This window comes from Takifugu flavidus, chromosome 20, assembly GCF_003711565.1.
Source record: "Takifugu flavidus isolate HTHZ2018 chromosome 20, ASM371156v2, whole genome shotgun sequence".
NCBI classification, from domain to species: domain Eukaryota; kingdom Metazoa; phylum Chordata; class Actinopteri; order Tetraodontiformes; family Tetraodontidae; genus Takifugu; species Takifugu flavidus.
In genome coordinates, this window is record NC_079539.1 from 1536715 (window position 1) to 1554846 (window position 18132).

General features: G+C 46.9%; 3 protein-coding genes across 6 annotated transcripts; 2 read left to right on the forward strand and 1 right to left on the reverse strand.

Annotated features, from left to right (window-relative positions):
* Positions 1 to 149: 149 nt before the first annotated feature.
* Positions 150 to 3132, forward strand: lman2la (lectin, mannose-binding 2-like a). 3 transcript variants are annotated; one of them, XM_057018454.1, is made up of 9 exons: positions 150 to 373; positions 611 to 729; positions 882 to 999; positions 1069 to 1151; positions 1283 to 1315; positions 1628 to 1789; positions 1907 to 2021; positions 2113 to 2235; positions 2303 to 3132. In XM_057018454.1, exons 1-9 carry the CDS (start codon positions 184 to 186, stop codon positions 2443 to 2445), a joined length of 1086 nt encoding a protein of 361 aa, XP_056874434.1. In that variant the 5' UTR covers positions 150 to 183; the 3' UTR covers positions 2446 to 3132. The 3 variants fall into 3 exon arrangements, with proteins under 3 accessions (XP_056874434.1, XP_056874435.1, XP_056874436.1); XM_057018455.1 differs by lacking the exon at positions 1283 to 1315; XM_057018456.1 differs by lacking the exons at positions 150 to 373; positions 611 to 729 and adding an exon at positions 734 to 779 and having other exon boundaries at positions 859 to 999.
* wbp1 (WW domain binding protein 1) lies at positions 3069 to 10163 on the reverse strand. The gene is made up of 4 exons (XM_057018457.1): positions 9912 to 10163; positions 9188 to 9290; positions 8288 to 8455; positions 3069 to 7166 (listed from the first exon to the last, which is right to left on the reverse strand). The coding sequence occupies exons 1-4, from the start codon at positions 9972 to 9974 to the stop codon at positions 6622 to 6624; spliced, it is 879 nt and encodes a 292-aa protein (XP_056874437.1). The 5' UTR covers positions 9975 to 10163; the 3' UTR covers positions 3069 to 6621.
* On the forward strand, positions 10089 to 16318 carry LOC130516978 (ADP-ribosylation factor-like protein 3). Of its 2 annotated transcripts, XR_008947617.1 has the most exons (8): positions 10089 to 10228; positions 10686 to 10793; positions 11526 to 11669; positions 11757 to 11873; positions 11940 to 11990; positions 12111 to 12296; positions 12727 to 12845; positions 13443 to 16318. XR_008947617.1 is itself a non-coding variant. In XM_057018459.1 (7 exons), the coding sequence occupies exons 2-7, from the start codon at positions 10737 to 10739 to the stop codon at positions 12772 to 12774; spliced, it is 603 nt and encodes a 200-aa protein (XP_056874439.1). In that variant the 5' UTR covers positions 10089 to 10228; positions 10686 to 10736; the 3' UTR covers positions 12775 to 13093. The 2 variants fall into 2 exon arrangements, 1 of the variants encoding a protein (XP_056874439.1); XM_057018459.1 differs by lacking the exon at positions 13443 to 16318 and having other exon boundaries at positions 12727 to 13093.
* Positions 16319 to 18132: the final 1814 nt, after the last annotated feature.

Consider the following 18132-nt stretch of genomic DNA (forward strand, 5'->3'; position numbering starts at 1 on the left):
CTAATTTGACTTCATTACTTTTTCGAACGGGCAATTCATATTATCGCTATCGCTGCGCGGACTGTCCAATCAAATGCATCATATATGATTGACAGGGTAAATAGCCAATAATATCGGGCCATGTAACTCGGTGAACCAATCGAAAGGAAGAGGATCATTCAGTGGGCGGAACCTTGTCCTACGATGGCTGCAGTCTGTGGGAATCATCTGTATAGGGAGTCCAAAATTACAATCCTGCGGAAAATAATGCCTTTAAAACCACGATGGGCCTTTGTTTTTCTTATTATTACCACAAGCCTGTGTTCCGCCGATGATGACCATGAAATGGAGGAGTTTTTAAAGCGAGAGTATTCGCTTTCTAAGCCGTACCAAGGTAACGCTGCTGGACTCATGGGGGAGAAGGCGGCGGATGTTTCCAGAATAAAAAATATTAACTTACATTATTATTCTAGTTTGATTTAACGGTTTGTGGATTTAAACGTAATCGTGCCGAAGCCAAAGCAGCACTCGTTTAGTCAATAATCAGAATTGTGTTTTTTCTTTTGAATGAATAACAACTCAACCGTGCTGCGTCAGCTGTTCTGGTGGTCAGTGATGATTGTGTACCCAGGTGTGGGCTCCTTAAGCTCCTCCCACTGGGAGCTGATGGGCGACGCCATGGTAACCACCGAGCAGGTGCGCCTCACACCTGACATGCAGAGCAGGCAGGGGGCAGTCTGGAGCCGGATTGTGAGTATTTACCTCAGCCATGTGTTCCCGTAGTGAGGTGGCATCGAAAGGTAGAATCCTTAGCAAGTTCCTCAAGCTAACTAATGCACTTTACAGTGAAAACGTGCTAAAACGTCGGCTTGTTGGCAGCATTTTCTTGCGTGTGTTTCCAGCCTTGTCATCTGAAAGACTGGGAGATGCAGGTGCACTTTAAAATTCACGGTCAGGGAAAGAAGAACCTGAACGGAGACGGTCTGGCCATTTGGTACAGCAAGGAACGCATGCAGAAAGGTGAGCGCTGTAGGTCCGGCCGTCCCCGCGGTGGTGATGTCAATACCTTGTGTTTGTGTTGTTTTACAGGTCCTGTCTTTGGAAACATGGACAACTTTACCGGTCTGGGCGTGTTTGTGGACACGTATCCTAACGAGGAGAAGCACTTAGAGGTACGCAGAAACGGCGCTGCTCAGATTTAACACGTGGTGGCGGCGTTAAGACGGCTTTGAAGCAAGCGCGACCGTGACCGAAAGCTTTGTAAAAGGGCTCTGTGTTCTTTCCTGCAACCTTTTGGAGACAGGCACAGAAGAAAAGATACACTCCTCGCACACAGGTAACCTGCCTTCGGAGCGTTTAAACCCAAAACACCGAGCCCGTTCCTCAGACTCCCAGCATCCTCTTGTCCTGTTTCGTCCCTGCATGGTTGCCGTGTGGTGTTAAACTAACATGCTAATAGTGATCAATCTGAAATCGCGCATGCTAAAGCGTTCTCAGCTCGTGGGACGACGGATGTTATTTGGTTTGGCGTCAAGCCCGAGAAGTTGTGGAAAGCTCGTCTTCCTGCTTGTGGTTTTTATGAGTAGATGTAGATAATGAAGAGGCGGTTTAAACTGACTCCCCTCTCTCTGCCCCCCCCCTTCCCAAGAGGATCTTCCCTTATGTTCTGGCTATGGTCGGCAACGGCACCATCGGCTACGACCACGAGCGGGACGGCCGCCCCACGGAGCTGGGCGGCTGCAACGCCATGGTGCGCAACCTCAAACACGACACATTCCTCTTCATCAGATACGTCCGGCGCCGGCTCACGGTGAGTGGCGCTCTTGGTTAGCACAGCGGGGGCCCGGCCCGGCCCGGCGCTCACGCCGTTGAGGACCACGTAGAATGAGATGCCACAGGCTTCTGTGAAGACCCCTCTGTTGCCCAGGTGATGATAGACATCGATGGACAGCACGAGTGGAGGGACTGCCTGGATTTACCTGGTGTTCAGCTTCCCCGCGGCTACTATTTTGGTGCCACAGCCTTGACTGGAGACCTTTCGGGTAAATATACGCTTCAGTGTCTTAAACTGCGTCGGCACGTGGGCGTTGGCACGTGGTTTTTCTGAAGGTCCGTCCTCGGTTCTGTCGATAGATAACCACGATATAATTTCCCTGAAACTCTACGAACTGACGGTGATCCGGAGCGAAAAGGAAGAGGAAGAGGAGGAGGAGGAGATAACAATACCCAGTGTGGACAACTTTGAACTGCTGAGACGTAAGACAAACGCACACCTTCAGCCTCTTCACCGTGTTACTCTTCTAACGTCATATGTTGTGTTCAGTGGTTCCAGCTGAAGAGGGGATGAGCACCGTGGCCATTTTCTTCACTGTGCTCTTCTCCATGCTGGGCTGCATCTTCCTCATCATCATCGGTCTGGTGGGCTACAACCAGTGGAAAGAGAGCAGACGCAAACGCTTCTATTGATGAAGAAGCTGGAATAAACTAGATGTAGAGCGGAGTCAGTACTGGAGTCCCTGAGAAGTGAAAGGCTGCGGCGCACCAGCAGGGGGCAGCAGAGCTTCGTGTGCGCAACTTGACTGACAGGAGCTGATGCTTCAACTGTGACTCAGTCTTTTAATTTATTTAGACTTTTTAGTGGTTGCTTTGTTGTTTTTTCCCCAACCAAAACTTACAATCAAGCCTTCTGTTTTTAGTTTTTTTTAAAAAAATAATTTATCTACGTTTTTACCCAATGAGGCCATTTTATCATGAAAATAAATGATGAAAAGTTTTTTTTTTTTTTTAAAAAGGGACATATTTAATCATAGAGGGCTGAGATACAACTGTTTATTCATCAATGTGCTTGCCTGTGTTGTGTGACCTTTCACCTCAGAAGCCCACCTCGGACCGTGGCGTTGCCGTGGCTTCATGTTTGCGTTTCCTGTGACTTTTACAACATACTGCTGTACTTTTGTCAAATTGCTGTTTTATATGAAAATGTGCCTCATGTATTTCACATAAGATCAGTAAAGCCAATCCTGAGAATCCCCCTTAATTATTAATCAACAGCTCGTATTGGACGTACGGAGAGTAAACACAAGACCCGGTTAAGTGCCAATGTTGGTTTTATTAAAAAAATAAAATACAAATGACCCAATGAGTACACGCAAATGTCTCCATAAAGCAGAACATTTTATTCATCGTTCGCCTTTTTTTTTTTCCTCTCTTTTTCTTAAATTATCATTTTGGCTTGTAGGAACGTCTTTCACCTCCGAAGATGGTTCCGATTTTGGCTCCGTTTGGTTGGTGTTGCCCACGTCTCAATCTGTCGCGATGTGGATGGGGAACCGATAAGGAGGCCGACAGAAACAAGGATTCAGCTGACAGACAATAATATGTCAGGAGTACAAAGAGTTAGTGGTTGAAAAGGGACAGGGTAACACCAAAAAGGATGAAAAAAAAAAAGGCTTTTCAAACTCAAGCACTCACATCTTTATAGTAGCATTACAGGTATTTTTAACAATAAATGTACACAAATTAACTAGATTACAGTACAGTGCCACGCAGACTTCTATTGCTTTCAACCGTGCTCAGACAAAATGACGGCAGCATTTACCAGTTTGTCCTTTTGTTTGTTTTGTATTTGCATAGCCTACTTGAAGTGGGGGGGGGGGGCTACAGAGATGCAGACACACGAGGAGGCCACGGCTTTGGTTTATGACGGTCAGAAATGTGGTGAACCTGGAGCACTGGTTGTTAAAGAACCCTGAGACTGAGGAAACAATAGAGACTAGATCTCTCATGCACGCGCACGGGCGCGCGCGCGGAGCGGGAGCGGTAATGACGTGTGTAGTGTGGACACGGCGGTGGCTTTGGCTGATCATCGTGTTGACACTTCCGCCCGGTTGGACGTGACCTTTATGCGGTTTGTGATGTCGCGGTCCACAAAACAGCCCAAATAATAACTCCTCGGGACGGCGGGGAGTCGCGTCACGCACGTGACTTTGCCTATAAAAATATATATATATTCTTTCACCCATATACAATCAGTTATTGTTAAATATGACATCAGAGCCGGGTCTGAGCACATTCTCACACTGGGTTTTGGCAACTGTGGTTTCTGAAGGAACAGAGCAGACGGATGGATGGATGGACAGAATGGATATAGCCCTTAATGTCAGTAAACATGTCAGCAGGCATGCTAGCTGCTAGAGAAACGACACGTCTCCATTTCACGCACTCACTTCTGCAAAATCAGAACACCTCCACCCTGCCCCCAGATTCAGCTATGCCAACACACGCCAGCGGACCTTTGAAGAGAGCTCAACGGTCCGTTTCGTCCTGCACAAAACAGAACACGCCCACAGAAAAGGACGTTCATTTTAATGCTAACCGCTTCCGATTCGCTGGGAGAAATTCTAAATCTTCACAAACAGCAACGACGCATTTTAAATCCGATCCCAAAAACGACAGCGAGACCGAGCCACTATTGTTTAAATGCCTTCAAACCACATCCTCTTCTCAAACAGCAAGCTGAGCTAGAGCGAGCGGGTGCTTGGGTCAACACAAACGTCATATTTCAAAGGTAATCCACAGCATAATCTACATCAGATTAAATAATAAGGCCGTAGCGCGTCGGTTTTCGGCACAGAGTTATTAACATTTTATCTTGCACCTCCGAAATCATCAACGTTGACTAGAGATGCAGCAAGGCAGCTTCAGGTGTGTTGCTGGGGGAAGAAAATGTCTTCTGTCACTAATGGGAGTTTAAAGCACAACAGCCCCTCTGAGGAGCTGGCCGACATGTTTGCACCAGGGCTGCAAACCTGCCAAAAAGCATGTTTCATTAGGCTATTTAAATGGACACGGAATGAAACTTTAAACCTCGGGGAGCCGCACATCAGCCGCACACGCTCGTAGCGCTTTGCTAACCTTGAGCCAAGCCGGTATGCAGGGCAGCTAAAATTGTAGCTCGGGGACTCCAGAAACCGAAGCACGGCCGTTCCAGCGCTGCAGGTTTTGGTAGGACAACTTTACATGCAGAACTAGCAAGCAAAATGTTAGCATTTGCTCCCAATGTGGTTACATGAAAATATATACAGTACCAACAGTTTGATTTTAAAACGCACCATGTTTGGTGATAACACTTATATTGCCGAGATGGTGAATTCAGATGAAGCTTATGACGCTGAATACATGAAAGCAGATGTCCAGCTGCCCTGGATTCACGCCGATGTCAGTAAGTTGTGCAAGAATGACTGAGCTGTGAGGTTTTGCACATTTGGGCGTTTTAGTAGCAGAGCAGATTGAAAGCTGATGAACCACTGTGAGCAATGAAACATTGGCTGAAATAAAGGGTTCCTATCCAAACACACAGCTGCTATTCTTAAATCCATACTTGTATAGAATACACACAGAAGCATGCATTTTAACACTGCAGCTCTGCCAGCAGTGAACAGAGCCTGCGTCTGATCGTGCTTCCCCCCCTTGGCTGCAAACGGAAAATACCACCGCAAATCCCCCCCAGGCCGCAAAAAGCTGCAGGGCTCATCTAGAAACGAAGGCAGCCATTTAACTACTGTAGCACTGCAAAACACAGCCACACTAAAAACACACCCAAATTTAACCTCAGGCCACTTCACCCCGGCATCTGGGTGCACGCTTGTCTAGCTACTTTCGGCTAACACCACAAGGACAAACCCATGAGCAAAGAAAACATGCCTCATGCAAGAGATACACGCTGAAGGATCAACTCCCTCCTGCCCCGCGGCGCCCGAGCCGCCCTCTCCACGGCTTTGTTGCCATTAAAAGCCAGATCCACGGCTCCCAAATGACCACAACCGGTTATGAAATGGTAAAAAAAGCTCATACATCCTTTGTTAGAAACATCAAACAGACTATTAGTAGAAATGATCAAACCGTCCACTCTGAAATGCGCCAGCACGCCACCATAAGGCTGGTTAGTTGGTACGGGTGGCGCCGCCCTCTTGGCCGTAAAGCAAGAGTTGCGCGGCAAAAGACATCTGTGCAATTTCTGGATCCCCCCCCCGCCCCCCCATTCCAGATGAGAACAGCTCCACAGGCTTCACGCCAACGTTTGCGATGACATCAGGAGCTGACCTCACCCGTGCAGCTGTGCCCTACATTTCCCAGCGCGCATAAACGCTCGCGCGGCGTGAAAAGGAGCCGCGGCGAGCAACCGTCTGCTGGTTCTCGACGGCGCGGGGGGGGACGAACGTCAACCGTGTCCGCGTCCATCCTGCCGCAGGCGAGACGCCGGGATGGACGGAAATGTTGCGACCGAAGCCGAGCGCAGCGGCGGGAAACGCAGAGGGCCGGAGTCAGGAGACGGTCGGGTTGTGGTCGCCGCTTTTCTCGCTACAAAACCATCGGAGCGGCGGCGCCCGTTTGCTGGTTTCCCCGGTGATGAACAGCAAAGCCAAACACAAAAAAGGAGTTTCTGTCCACACGCCGTGCGATCCGTCTTCCACTGAAAGTAAATTAAGGGTGGTTATCATCGCCATCCTGACACCAGGCCTGGTCTTTGCTTCCTGGTGATGGTGAAGATGATGATGGTGATGATGGGGATGATAACGGCAGTCTTAAATCACCCTGTGTTGAGCAGAGCCACATCGACGGGCTGCTTGGTCTTGCTGGGAGTCACACGATGTGGTCCGCAGTGCTGGTGCTGGCAGCCTGGTTGGGCAGGTCCGAGGGGGGCTCCTTCTGTTTGAGGGTCTGCTGCGGTCCAGAGCAGCAGTCCCGCCCGTTCGTCTTGCACGTGCGGTGCTCGTCGTCGCTCTCCTCCTCCAGGCCCGATCCCTCGTCGACGTCGAGCTGGCAGACGCACACCTCGATCCCAGAGTCGCCGGTTACGTGGCGGCGGCGGGTGACGAGCTCCTCGTCTTCCTCCTCCTCCTCCTCCGCCGCCATCAGAGGAGCTTGCGCGTTCTCCTCTGCGTGGCGCTCCGTCTGGGACGGCGTTGACCCCGCCTCCTGAGCTGGCGGCGGGCCGACCTCCTGGCGCTCCACACCGGGGCGCATCTCATCCAGACGCTCCGGGGCGGAGGCGGTGCCGATCTGGCTGACTTGTTGGAGCAGCGCCGAGGTCACTACAGGCGGGGTTTCAGAGTAAGGAGGGGGCGGCGTTGGGGGGTGGCCCACGACTTCTTCGTAGTCGGGAAGCATGCAGTCATTCCAGAACCCTGGAAGACATCGAATATAACAGCATTAGCTTTTAAACATCACCCGTAACAAATACAATTAATCAGCAGAACACAGAAGAAAAGGTGGCAGAAGACAGGCGCCACCACAGCCACTTCCTTCCTTGTAGCCGAGCAGATGCGCAACAATGCACCTAAAACGCTGCAGCACTATTGTTCTAGAGGCAGCTGCAACGTTCGGATTTTAGCCTGGAAAAAAAAAAAAAATCATAACAAAACTGAAAACTGAAATGAGGCACGTGAGCGGACCAGAGCAACGGAAGCTCGTGCCTTTGAAAGCTCTGTTTAGTTTTGTCTGAAGCTTCCTTTTTCACTCCCTTTTTGTTGGTATTTATTATTTACTTATTTAGCCGCTTTAATAAACCCCCCCGTTGACATCAACAAAGGGCTGATATCTTGGGTTTCCTTCTGTTTATCTGTGGCAGCCAATATCTATTTTGGAAGCGCGGCAGAACTCTCGCTCATCAGCCGTCTTTAAAACACACAGATACATCGGATTAAAACATGGAAATGTGCTTCCAGAGTCACTTCTGTCGCTGTACTTCTCATTGCAAACAAAAAGTATAATTAAAGCATTATTATCCAGACTAACACTGATTGGGAAGTGTTGCTTAATCATGTGTGGATGGTCTTAATGAGCCCGGCTGGCTGCCTCCGTGTCTCATCATCTAAACAGTTCATGTTTCCATGAAATGGAAACGTTGGCTGCGAGCCTCAGACGCTGACATGCGTGCGCCTTCCAGGGAAGGTCTGATATAATCTCTAATAAACTGCATCTACGGCTGAGGATGAGGATCAGCGCCTTTATATTTGACTTTATGGCTGCCCGCCTTTCTCGGTAAAAGGAGGCCATTCCAGTTTATAGAGCAGAGCGAAGCGTGGCGCGGCTTGCTGCTTTATTGTCCGGGGTGTGTTCCGTGTGGGTGGAAGGGGGGCCAAAGTTCAAACACATGGCAGCACAACCTGAAGTCAAAGGTTTTAATTGAACCACGGGGCATCGTAAAGCAACTCTAGGACACAAGCCGGTCTCTGGTCCCTATTGGGTGGTCAAACTGCACCTGGGGGAGCTCTGGAAAACTCCTACGGATACCAAATGCACTCACTTGGGTTTAATGGAGGAGGAGAAATGAAGGAACTGGAGGCTCCCTGGTAGGCCATGAGGCTGATCTCCCGCTGGCGTTGCTCCTGCTGAAGTCGCATCTTGACCCTGCGGTGTCGGTAAGCACAGCAACAGCTGAGCATGATGATGAGGGTCCATACCAACCAGAACCCTGTTGAGGGGAAGCAAACAGGCGAGTGTAAGCAACAAAGACCGCAGGGGAGGAGGTACCTTCCTTAATAAGATAGAACTGTACAACACTAATAAAAGGCAGTTGAAAATTCCTAACATGAAGGATTGTGGGCGGCTATGAAGTGTGTGATTATTAAAAGCTGATGGCAGAACCGAACAGGTGGATTACTAGAGCCCGTCCCGATGTCCCGTCATGTAAATTCCAGCTGGCGCCCACCCAAAACAACCAACGCCATCCAGGAACTGCACTTTCATGGATTCTGAGAAGCGTGGCAGAGGTTCAAGTGAAAGTCTTTGGCTTCGTAACCGTGTCATGAACCCAGGAAACCTTGGGAAATTAATCCTGATATCTTTGCTCCAGTTTTCTTATCGCACCTACAAAGCCCACGCTGCTTGGCGCTTGCAAAACATCGTAAAAATGACACATCCTGGCCATGTGGCCTTATCTGCTTGTATCATCTAGTTACCAAAATATTTCTAAATGACAGTTCTTGTAGCCAGTGTCCATCTCTCTCCTTTCATCTCAGCACTTTAACCTAATTTCCAACAGTTCTGATTCTAGTTGGGGACTGAATCTAGTGTGGATGCATCTGATCTGCAGAGTCTGAGCGCACACACATATGAATGCAACACTCGATGCATTTAATTGTCTCATGGCGTATCGTGCACGTTTATATAGAGTGAGGGCAGAAGAAAAGCCCCTGCAACTTACACCAGAGTTCATAGTAGTATGTGCAACACTCCGTCTCTCCGCAGCAGTAGCCCATCTCACAGCGGTACTGCTCGTTGTTTAAACCGAAACAGAAGTCCTTCCCCTGGAAGACAGAAGCGTAGACGACATGAAACATCAAGTGACCGTGCACACCTCCCAGGCTCACCTCCGGCCGTCTGAAACCCGTCGCCATCACATTTGAGACGTCGCTTTCATTTAGACAACAAAAGCACCTGAACGCAACATCGAGGTAGCGACAACAGAATGGGGTTGGCGTTACTGGAAAAGAGCCCCGCAAAGTGATCGAATCTTGGTCAAACTTGTTTTTAAAAGTACCACTGTGGAGAAAAATAGAAGTTCAAAGGCGAGAGAATGGCGTACTTTTGTTGCCTGTCCACCTACCCAATATCAACCTCGCTGAATAAATACGCCAAACACCGGGTACCAATTAGCTACGCTAACCTCGATTTAAACTTTAAAAAAATAAGATATCACGCCCGTGTGTCTTTTGAGTAACTATCCCAACCTTCCGTCCCAGTCGAGCCCGAAATATAAGTAAAAACTTTCAGTAACTGACGTCATCCGCAGTGTACAGTAGCGGACCGTGGCCCGTTTCCTTTGTGGAGGAGACAAAAAAGATCGGATGAAGGCCTTCACCCACCCCAGAGCCTCGGCCTCGGCTGAGCAGCGCCGGCCGACAGCAGAGGCGCGGGCGCCGGCTTACCTGAACCAGGCTGGTCGCGGTGCAAAGGAGACCTATAATGGATCCCAGTGTTTTCTGCGGCATGTTTCTGGGCGGTCAGCCGTCGACTCGACGGGAACCATATAGCAGTCGGTCGAATCGTCGAGCTGCCGGGGTGACTGGAAGTCGCCGCGGGTGTTGTTGGTTACCGGCGGTGGCTGTCGGACATGTTTTTGTTGTTCCTCGTCTCACAGACGGCATTAACACTCGGTGAACCGGAGGCGGTATTTAAGCGGTAGGGGGCGCTGTGGGCGCACGTTTGAGGGGACCAGGACGCAAATACGAGTGATGGTGGGAAGGTAATAAAACCTTTATTTTAAAAGCGTTCATAAAGAGACAGCACAATCAGAATGAAGACAACCGATGTGTGATTTTCGAAATAGAATATTTTCCATATCTAGCCAGGATTTACAGATTTAGGAATTTAATATTGTCCCTCATCTCCTATCTTCTACTTTTGAAACACATCATAAATTATAGATGAAGACACTCAATACAGCATGATTTACAAATGCCCTTTCTATGATATTACCACCAACATAACAGCTAAATTCATTTCTAAACGATTTGTGGGTATAGCAATGTCCTTGATCACTCTAATTGCTTAAGAATAAACAATTAAAATACAGTACAATAATGCACATAAATCAGTTCCATTGTAAAAAATTAAAAATGACAGCCTACATGTTTTTCAGCTACTATGGTATTTGGAACTATTCTGTATTGTTTACACTGACAGTGTGGTTTCCATGACAGCAGATCTTGACAGCTGTTGTCTCACGGAGCAGCAGCTCTGTGGTGACATAGATGTTAATCCCCTCAGTCACAGCAGGGACCGCAACGTGCACAACACAAGAGAGCATGGTGAGTTGAAGCAATTCACACGGCTGCTTTGGAATTTGACGTTTTAATATTTGTGTTTTTACCAACGATGTGACTGTTGTTGATAAATGTCTCAGGGTAGGTAATTCAGACAGATTTTATTATTTCCTGGAAAGCTATAGCTCATGGAAAAATGCCTTCAATAGACCAAAACAGGCTGATTGTGATGAAGTGGCTCATCGGGTCATTTAAATGTCTGTAATTCCTTCTCTAGAATGTTGTAATAGTTTTTTTTTTTTTAAATGTAAAAGTGTTTTATCATCAAAACTGTTGAAATAGTGCAAATGGTCTCTAAATGGTGGACACTGTCATGGGCTCAAATGCAGCTGTGTTCTGCTTCAAATGTCTGCTGTAAATTTTCTTTTTGACACTGAGGACAGGCTGCATTAGCAGAACACTGAACCCTAAATAGGCGGCCACATGTTGGACGGCAGCCACTCCACAGTGCACAGGCCTAATCTCGGCCCGCCGAACGTGTCAGTCGCTGCACGCAGCCAATCGCTAAATCTGCAGACGGATTCCTGTGTGATTCCTGCAGTGTTGCATAGCATTGACCTTGTTTACAAGCTGTCTCGGACTCTTTTGCCACCGTGCTGACCTCTGACCTGTGCTGATTTACCTAACCGAGCTGGTTCGGCAGTAAAAAAAGAAAAATCTCTGCCTGAATCTGGCGTTTCATTGAATTTCATCAGCTGCCGCTGTTCCACAATGCAGGGCCTGTTGTCCGTTTTCCGCAGGCTGAAGCAGTCTCCGGAGCAGGAGGTGCACTTGTTGCTGCTTGGCTTGGACAACGCTGGCAAGACCACTGTGCTGAAACAGCTGGCAGCTGAAAACATCAGCCACATCACCCCAACACAGGTCCTGATGTTTTCCCATTCAAAAGTCTCCCCTCATAATGCTTGGATTTATCAAAAAGTAACGCACCTTTTGGTTATTTTACAACAGGGCTTTAATTTAAAGAGTATTGAGTCAGACGGCTTCAGGCTGAATGTTTGGGACATTGGAGGTCAGCGCAAGATCCGACCCTATTGGAGGAATTACTTTGAGAGCACAGATGTCTTGGTGAGGTTCTGAAGCCCGGCTCTGAAAGTTTAGAACCTTTTGTGATTGAGACGTTCTCTGCTGCAGATCTACGTGATTGACAGCTCAGACAGAAACCGATTCGAAGAGGCAAGCCTGGTGAGCAGGATCCTACATCTTCTCTGTCACACATCTGGATTATCGCATAGATTTTGGTTTCAAAATGAGCATTTTAAGGGTTTTTCCTTCTGTTACCCCCGAGTGTGTGTTTTCTTCCAGAAGTTGACCGAGTTGCTGGAGGACGAAATGCTTGCCAGCGTGCCATTATTGATCTTTGCCAACAAGCAGGACCTGATGACGGCGGCTCCTGTGTCTGAGCTGGCAGAACTTCTCGATCTGAACACCATCCGGGATCGTACGTGGCAGGTCCAGGCCTGCTCCGCTGTCACTGCAGAGGGGCTGCAGGTACAAACCGCACAGCAGCCTGCACAAGACCTGAGCTGGAGAGCTCAGAAATGATGTAAATTGCTGCAATTTATGTTGTTTCTTGAAAGAAACAACTTTACTTAAGATCAACCTAATTAGCCTGGATTACTTTTGATCTGATTAAGTTCCGCCTGTGTTTAAACTGCGTGTATACTATTTATACAATTACCTAGATTAGAAGTCCCAAGTTAAGCACGATTCTTTTTAAAACCCAAAGAGGATTTGCTGTTATGTCGCTCCTTTTGTTTTCCTTATGTAAGCATTAACCCTGATGTTAATCGGCATAATCAAAACAATCACTGTTAAATAAGTCATTAATCAGATGCCAAACTGATTTTCTCTGACCCTCAGCGCCAACTCATGACCTACACCTGATAGTTACATACCCCTGCGGTCTGCTTCTTTACAGGACGGCATGAACTGGGTTTGCAGGAATATGAAGTTTCGGAAGAAATAACTGAAGGAGCAGAAGTGCAGCATTGCAGTCGGTCTCACCTGAATGCGTCACGGATCTTTATCTATTTTGGGGTATTTTTTTTCCATCATGTTTACCAGACATACACAATTCAGTGATTGAACACATGTTCCCTCTCAGCTGAAAGATATGTTTTGTATATAATGACTATGATTCCTATTTCTAATGTAAATATAAGGCCTCTGTGTGGTAGATTGCGGTACGCCTGTAAGTCTCTGTATTTTCGGCTAGAGGGCGCTGTTGCGCTTGTCTTGTCTGCCAGACTGAAGCCTAAATGATTAAATCGTCTTCTTCATGTGAACGATGCCACCCAGTGCCCTAGTTTATAATGTCCTTTAATAATCGTAATTTCTTTATTATCAACACAATATCACCAACACGATATTGTCCTTTCGTTGACCTATGTTTTTAGATTCAGCTAAATACAGTCACGTGTGCTCAGGTCCAATTCGACACACAAAAAAAAATTGATATCGGAAAAACCACCTTACATACGGTGAAATGAATTCAGTAAATCTCCTGAATATACAGTACAATAAGCCAACAGAAGCACCTTGGCCATTCAATTACTCAACTGCTCACCTTGTTCACCATGATTTACCACAGGTCAATTGCGTTTTCTGAGTATTTTTCTATTTTGTCTTTTGCAGCACATTTGCCACAAACCCCACTAATCTGACCTGGACGACTGCTCTGCTGTGGTCCTATAGTGCATTTACATACAGACCTTTTTCAGGACTAATGGCTCGCCAGTACAATTTGCATTTATATAGTCCCCTACATACCAACACGATTTGGCGCCTTTGCCTATGATAAAAATAAACCTCCTCTCTTGGCCTTGAGTCTCTGCCACGCTGCCGGCATGTGTGCCGGTGTGTGTCTCTCCATGTAAGGTTGGTTGGACTTAATATTTCTGACTCTGATCAAGACCGAAACAAGTGCATAAATTCTCAAAATTGACCTCTTAATGATTCATCCGCTGCGCCATGCGTGTGGTCTCACGTGATGGTGAATTTCTAGCGTGTAAATTTGAATACTGTCGACACGGCAGAGTGGGACGTTCGGCCTGGGCAAACTGTGTCAAGGTAAATATTAAACAAGAACTGGCTTTCTCGGGTAAACCAAAAAGAGGGAGGACCTGTTCTCATCTAATTTGCTCATACAAATACACATATTTTAATCTATGGTGCACAAATTCAAAAATAAAGGGAATAAAAGCCTGGATAAACGTGTCTCTCTCTCGGAGGAGTGCTTAATCACTAACATCTCACCCACCTGCAAAAATATGCCCAACTGATGATGAATCTTCCCTGTTGAATCATTCGACAGCATTAGGGTGGGAAAGGCTGCCTTTAAACCCAACTGCAGAGTGGACTGTAAGAACCACTCCTCCTTACCTCTGGCTCTATCTCCAGCGAGGTGAGAGGCAGTCAGGCCTGCAAGAGGCCATAAATCATGGGACTTTCCCAGCTACTCAGGCCAGCACACTGGCCTCCCACACAGGGGAAATGAAGGGCAGAGTCTGATTGAGTCACAGGGGGAGCGACAAAAAAATTAAAGGGCAGGTACGATCCTGTGACTTAATTAAACTGCTGTGTTCACACTCACAGTACTCACATTTACCTCTATATTGTTATTTTACACTGCAGACAAAGTGTAGCAAAGTGCTGCAGTGTGGGGCAGTGATTACTAAAATGACCGTTTTCCCGTGTCTCCAGCATGGGAATTTATTCATGCTGCATGCTGCATTAGCCAGACTGCTAATTTTGTTGTCCTGCTGATGTTATTTTATCCTCATTTCTTTTCTATTTTCTGCTCTGTTGAAACGCCCCCTCCCCTCCATTCCCCCTCCTCTTGTAAATTTGCGACCAGACTCATATCATGGTCACAGTTACAGTGTTGGGGACAGTTTATTTGGCTTATTTGGTTAATCGGAGTCCTTCTAGATTAGGACCGTAAGTGATGTTGCTGAACGATAAACAAACACCAAATGTCCACATTCCTCCCATATCTGTGTGTGTGTGTGTGTTTAAACTGTAGAGTCATAAACAGGGCGGGGTGGCTTTAAAGATGATCAGCTCTATCAGCTAGTGAACAGAGGTTCACACCTCAGGGGGGTAGGTGCCAGGGTCAGCCCAGCAGGGGGTCCTTGGTTCTGTTTGATGCTCCAGAGACAGAAAGCAGAAACACTAAGGTGGTGTCAGGATAAACCCTGATGCTACCAGATACGACTGAGTTCGGAGTTCCGTGCAGCAGTTAAAGGGAATGAGATAAGACTGAGCGCAACAGCACATTGTTAGCTTTTTCCTTTTCAGTCATATGTAGCATCTAATACACAAATATTGTGTACGCGCCTGTGCTGCTATATTTACGCATCCTTATTGTCTCTATGACGACTGTAACTCCCTGTAATTGGAAAGCTATCATGTTTAGCAGATAATAACATGAGTAAACCTCGCTGAACATGAATCAATAACTCCTAGCTAGTGGGAGGTCAGGGGTCATACTCTTGACCCCTCACTGACCCCCGACCCCAAACTGTGCTGGGAGGAAATAGCACTTTCCTCCGTCCAAGATGTCCTAGATTGACTGATTGCCCTAATCATTTGTCGGATCTGGTCCAATTCTCCTTTCCCTGTCTTTGCTCCCCTGCACTCTCTTGTCCCTCCCCGGCACTCATAATTTGACTTTTTTATCACCTCTCGCTGTAACGGAGACCTGGCGCCATCCGTCATGACAGCACCCGCTGACAGCTCCTCACACATGCATGGATTTTTACATTTGACTCAATCTGGGGGCTTACTTTACTGTAACCGATTCAATATTCCTCAAATGAGCCAACTGATCTATATATATATGCCACAGCGGATGGGATGATCTATAGCGCGGCCTTAATAGGTTTCCGAGTCTCAGAGACTGGCTAGTTTCGGGGGGGTGGGGGGGGGGATAATTGGTGCAAATATGCATAATTATTCATTACATATTCTTACACTGTTCAGCTTAGTTTTCATTGTACCACCATAATGGGTTTCTTTGTTCATTAATTCCAGAAAACTCCTCAGAAGGAAAGTTTTTACCTTGTTGATGTTGAAATACTGTTTTTATGGACCAGAACAATCAGTCATTATCAGGACTGCCAGCTTCAAAGATTAAAAAATAAAACAAAAAAAATCCCAACTGGTTGTGAAATTGCAGACACGAGGGCTAAATCTCTTTTGGGGACTCAAACTGAAGGAGAAAAGCTTCCAGGTCCAGGAAAACGTATGTCATGATGATATGACTCGTTAAAATGTTCTCAGTGGCCCTCTTGTGGTGGGTTACAGTACAGCAAAGGCTTGTGCAGCGTTAGACATTCTTAATTTAGTGGGTTAACTGATAAATAACTAGCTCTAGGCTTGATGATGGGAACCTGTTCCATCTCTACAGTCTTTAAATAAAAATCCACATTTCCTAAAGCACTATGGGTAGAATGTTCATGTACGTAATGGTATTGCTGCATTATAAATAAATTACAGCAGGCTGCAGAACAGCCGTGTGTGTTCTTCTTCCTGACGAGCAGCGAGCGACAGGAAACGCTGTTTGTGTTTTGGTTTTCTTTATACCTCTCTGCTGTGTCCCTTTTCTTTTTTTCTTTAAAAAAAAATGGCTGCACTCACGCTTTGGAAGCGGCAGAGAGGGTAAAAGAGAGGGAGGGAAACAGAGTATTCTCAATTTCCTTCTAAAAAGAAAATTCATTTGCAGTTGCTAATGTAATGTCACCGTTGTGTTTACTGAGCGTGGATGATGTATAGGGGATGTTGCATTGAGTGAGACTGCTTAATGATGCATAGAATTAAGTCTGTGGCTTTCAGCTGAGCTCCCCACTCTTTCTCTCATTCTCTCCCACCCCTTCTCTCTTTCACACTCCTTTCCCTTCCTCTTTTCTTCCCTCCTTTTATTTTTTCCAGCCTTCTTTGCTTTTAAATCCCACCCTCCTCCTCCTCCTCCTCCTCCTCACCATCGCCACCAGCCTCCTCTCCTTCTCCCTCAGATGCAGGCTGTCTTGGACTGCTGGCCACACGTTGCTCCGTGCTCCGCTGCCGAACTCCATCAATCACCGCGAGGGAGGAGAGCACTTGGAGAGGAGGGGCGCAGTTAAAAAAAAAAAAAAAGGAGGGTAGAAATAAGATACAGTTAGGGGAAATGAGGAGGATGGAGCCGCACATTGGGTGGACAGGATCAGTTCAGAAGATCACCTCAATGATCTCGTGTGCAGGACGCCGGTCTGAAGTGAATACTCTGAAAACGCGGAGCTTTAGCCGAGACTGCAAATGAGGCAATAAAGGAGGGATGGTGATAATGGCGGTGATCACAATGATGATTATGATGATGTGATTTTAGTGCTCACGCTAACGGTTATTACCTGCGTAACAGGACGACCTGGGAGCTGGCTGGCTGAATCATAACTGTGAATGAGCCCAAAGAGCTATATTTTTAGATTACTATGCAAATGCACACCCCCATTTATCCTTCAAGGACTTTCTTAGAAAATGTACCTTTTGAATTTAAATACACTAAATACGCCTCTGCCTGCATTCTTAGGGCATTTCCTTTTGATTGTTTACTTTCTTTTAAATACTCGAGGATCTGAGGCGTCGGCTGCACAGTCAAATGATTAATTCACTTTGCAAGAGGTGCAAAGTCACAAAAACTCCCAGGACAGGTTGTGAGTCCGTTAGAGGGCCCACGTGCACGGAGGAAGCATTTCGTGCTGTGTAAAGCTCACCGGCAGTGTTTACATTCTGTGCTTTTGTACCGCGTAGAGATCTGAGATAAGAGCGGATGATCCACAAACAAGGTGATAAGGGTCACGTTTGGACGGAAAATGACACCTGCAATGTTTGTGTAACCAGAAGAAGATTCTGGTAGATTCTTTCAAATGAAGGCTGGAACCCAAAAGGAAACAAATAGAGCTGTTCTTTCAATTTCAGGCCTGAAAAGAACATGCAAACCAAATGTCCCTGAGTTATTTAGCTAAAAGCACTGGATGTGAAACCTTTAAACGATCTGGTTTAGAAATGAAAGGGTGAAAGGTGAAGTATTCTGAGAGGTGTAAACCTCCACTGAACCCCTTCAGCAACTAACTGTGCAACACATAAACGGACAACTACATCTGAAGGCCGAGCATTGTGTGTGTGTGTGGGGGGGGGGGACAACCTCACAGACGGCTGTAACGTTCAGGTGACGGGGAGACAGTGTTCCCACTTGTCTGCCCCACGTCAGGCCGTTCCTAAACATGACTGTCTCAGTCAGATGTGTGTGTCGATGGTACACTTTCTTTCACGCTCCTCCATCTTTCCC

What these genes read in the sequence shown, in the direction of transcription:
- lman2la (XM_057018454.1), top strand. Translation starts at nt 184, where the DNA reads ATGGCTGCAGTCTGTGGGAATCATCTGTATAGGGAGTCCAAAATTACA. An exon ending in GGGCAGTCTGGAGCCGGATT is followed by an intron (nt 730 to 881) that starts GTGAGTATTTAC and finishes GTGTGTTTCCAG; the next exon opens with CCTTGTCATCTGAAAGACTG. An exon ending in CAACTTTGAACTGCTGAGAC is followed by an intron (nt 2,236 to 2,302) that starts GTAAGACAAACG and finishes TGTTGTGTTCAG; the next exon opens with TGGTTCCAGCTGAAGAGGGG.
- wbp1 (XM_057018457.1), bottom strand. Translation starts at nt 9,974, where the DNA reads ATGCCGCAGAAAACACTGGGATCCATTATAGGTCTCCTTTGCACCGCG. An exon ending in CCGCGACCAGCCTGGTTCAG is followed by an intron (nt 9,291 to 9,911) that starts GTAAGCCGGCGC and finishes TCTGTCTTCCAG; the next exon opens with GGGAAGGACTTCTGTTTCGG. An exon ending in TCCTCCTCCATTAAACCCAA is followed by an intron (nt 7,167 to 8,287) that starts GTGAGTGCATTT and finishes GATGTCTTCCAG; the next exon opens with GGTTCTGGAATGACTGCATG.
- LOC130516978 (XM_057018459.1), top strand. Translation starts at nt 10,737, where the DNA reads ATGTTAATCCCCTCAGTCACAGCAGGGACCGCAACGTGCACAACACAA. An exon ending in GATTCGAAGAGGCAAGCCTG is followed by an intron (nt 11,991 to 12,110) that starts GTGAGCAGGATC and finishes GTTTTCTTCCAG; the next exon opens with AAGTTGACCGAGTTGCTGGA. An exon ending in TCACTGCAGAGGGGCTGCAG is followed by an intron (nt 12,297 to 12,726) that starts GTACAAACCGCA and finishes GCTTCTTTACAG; the next exon opens with GACGGCATGAACTGGGTTTG.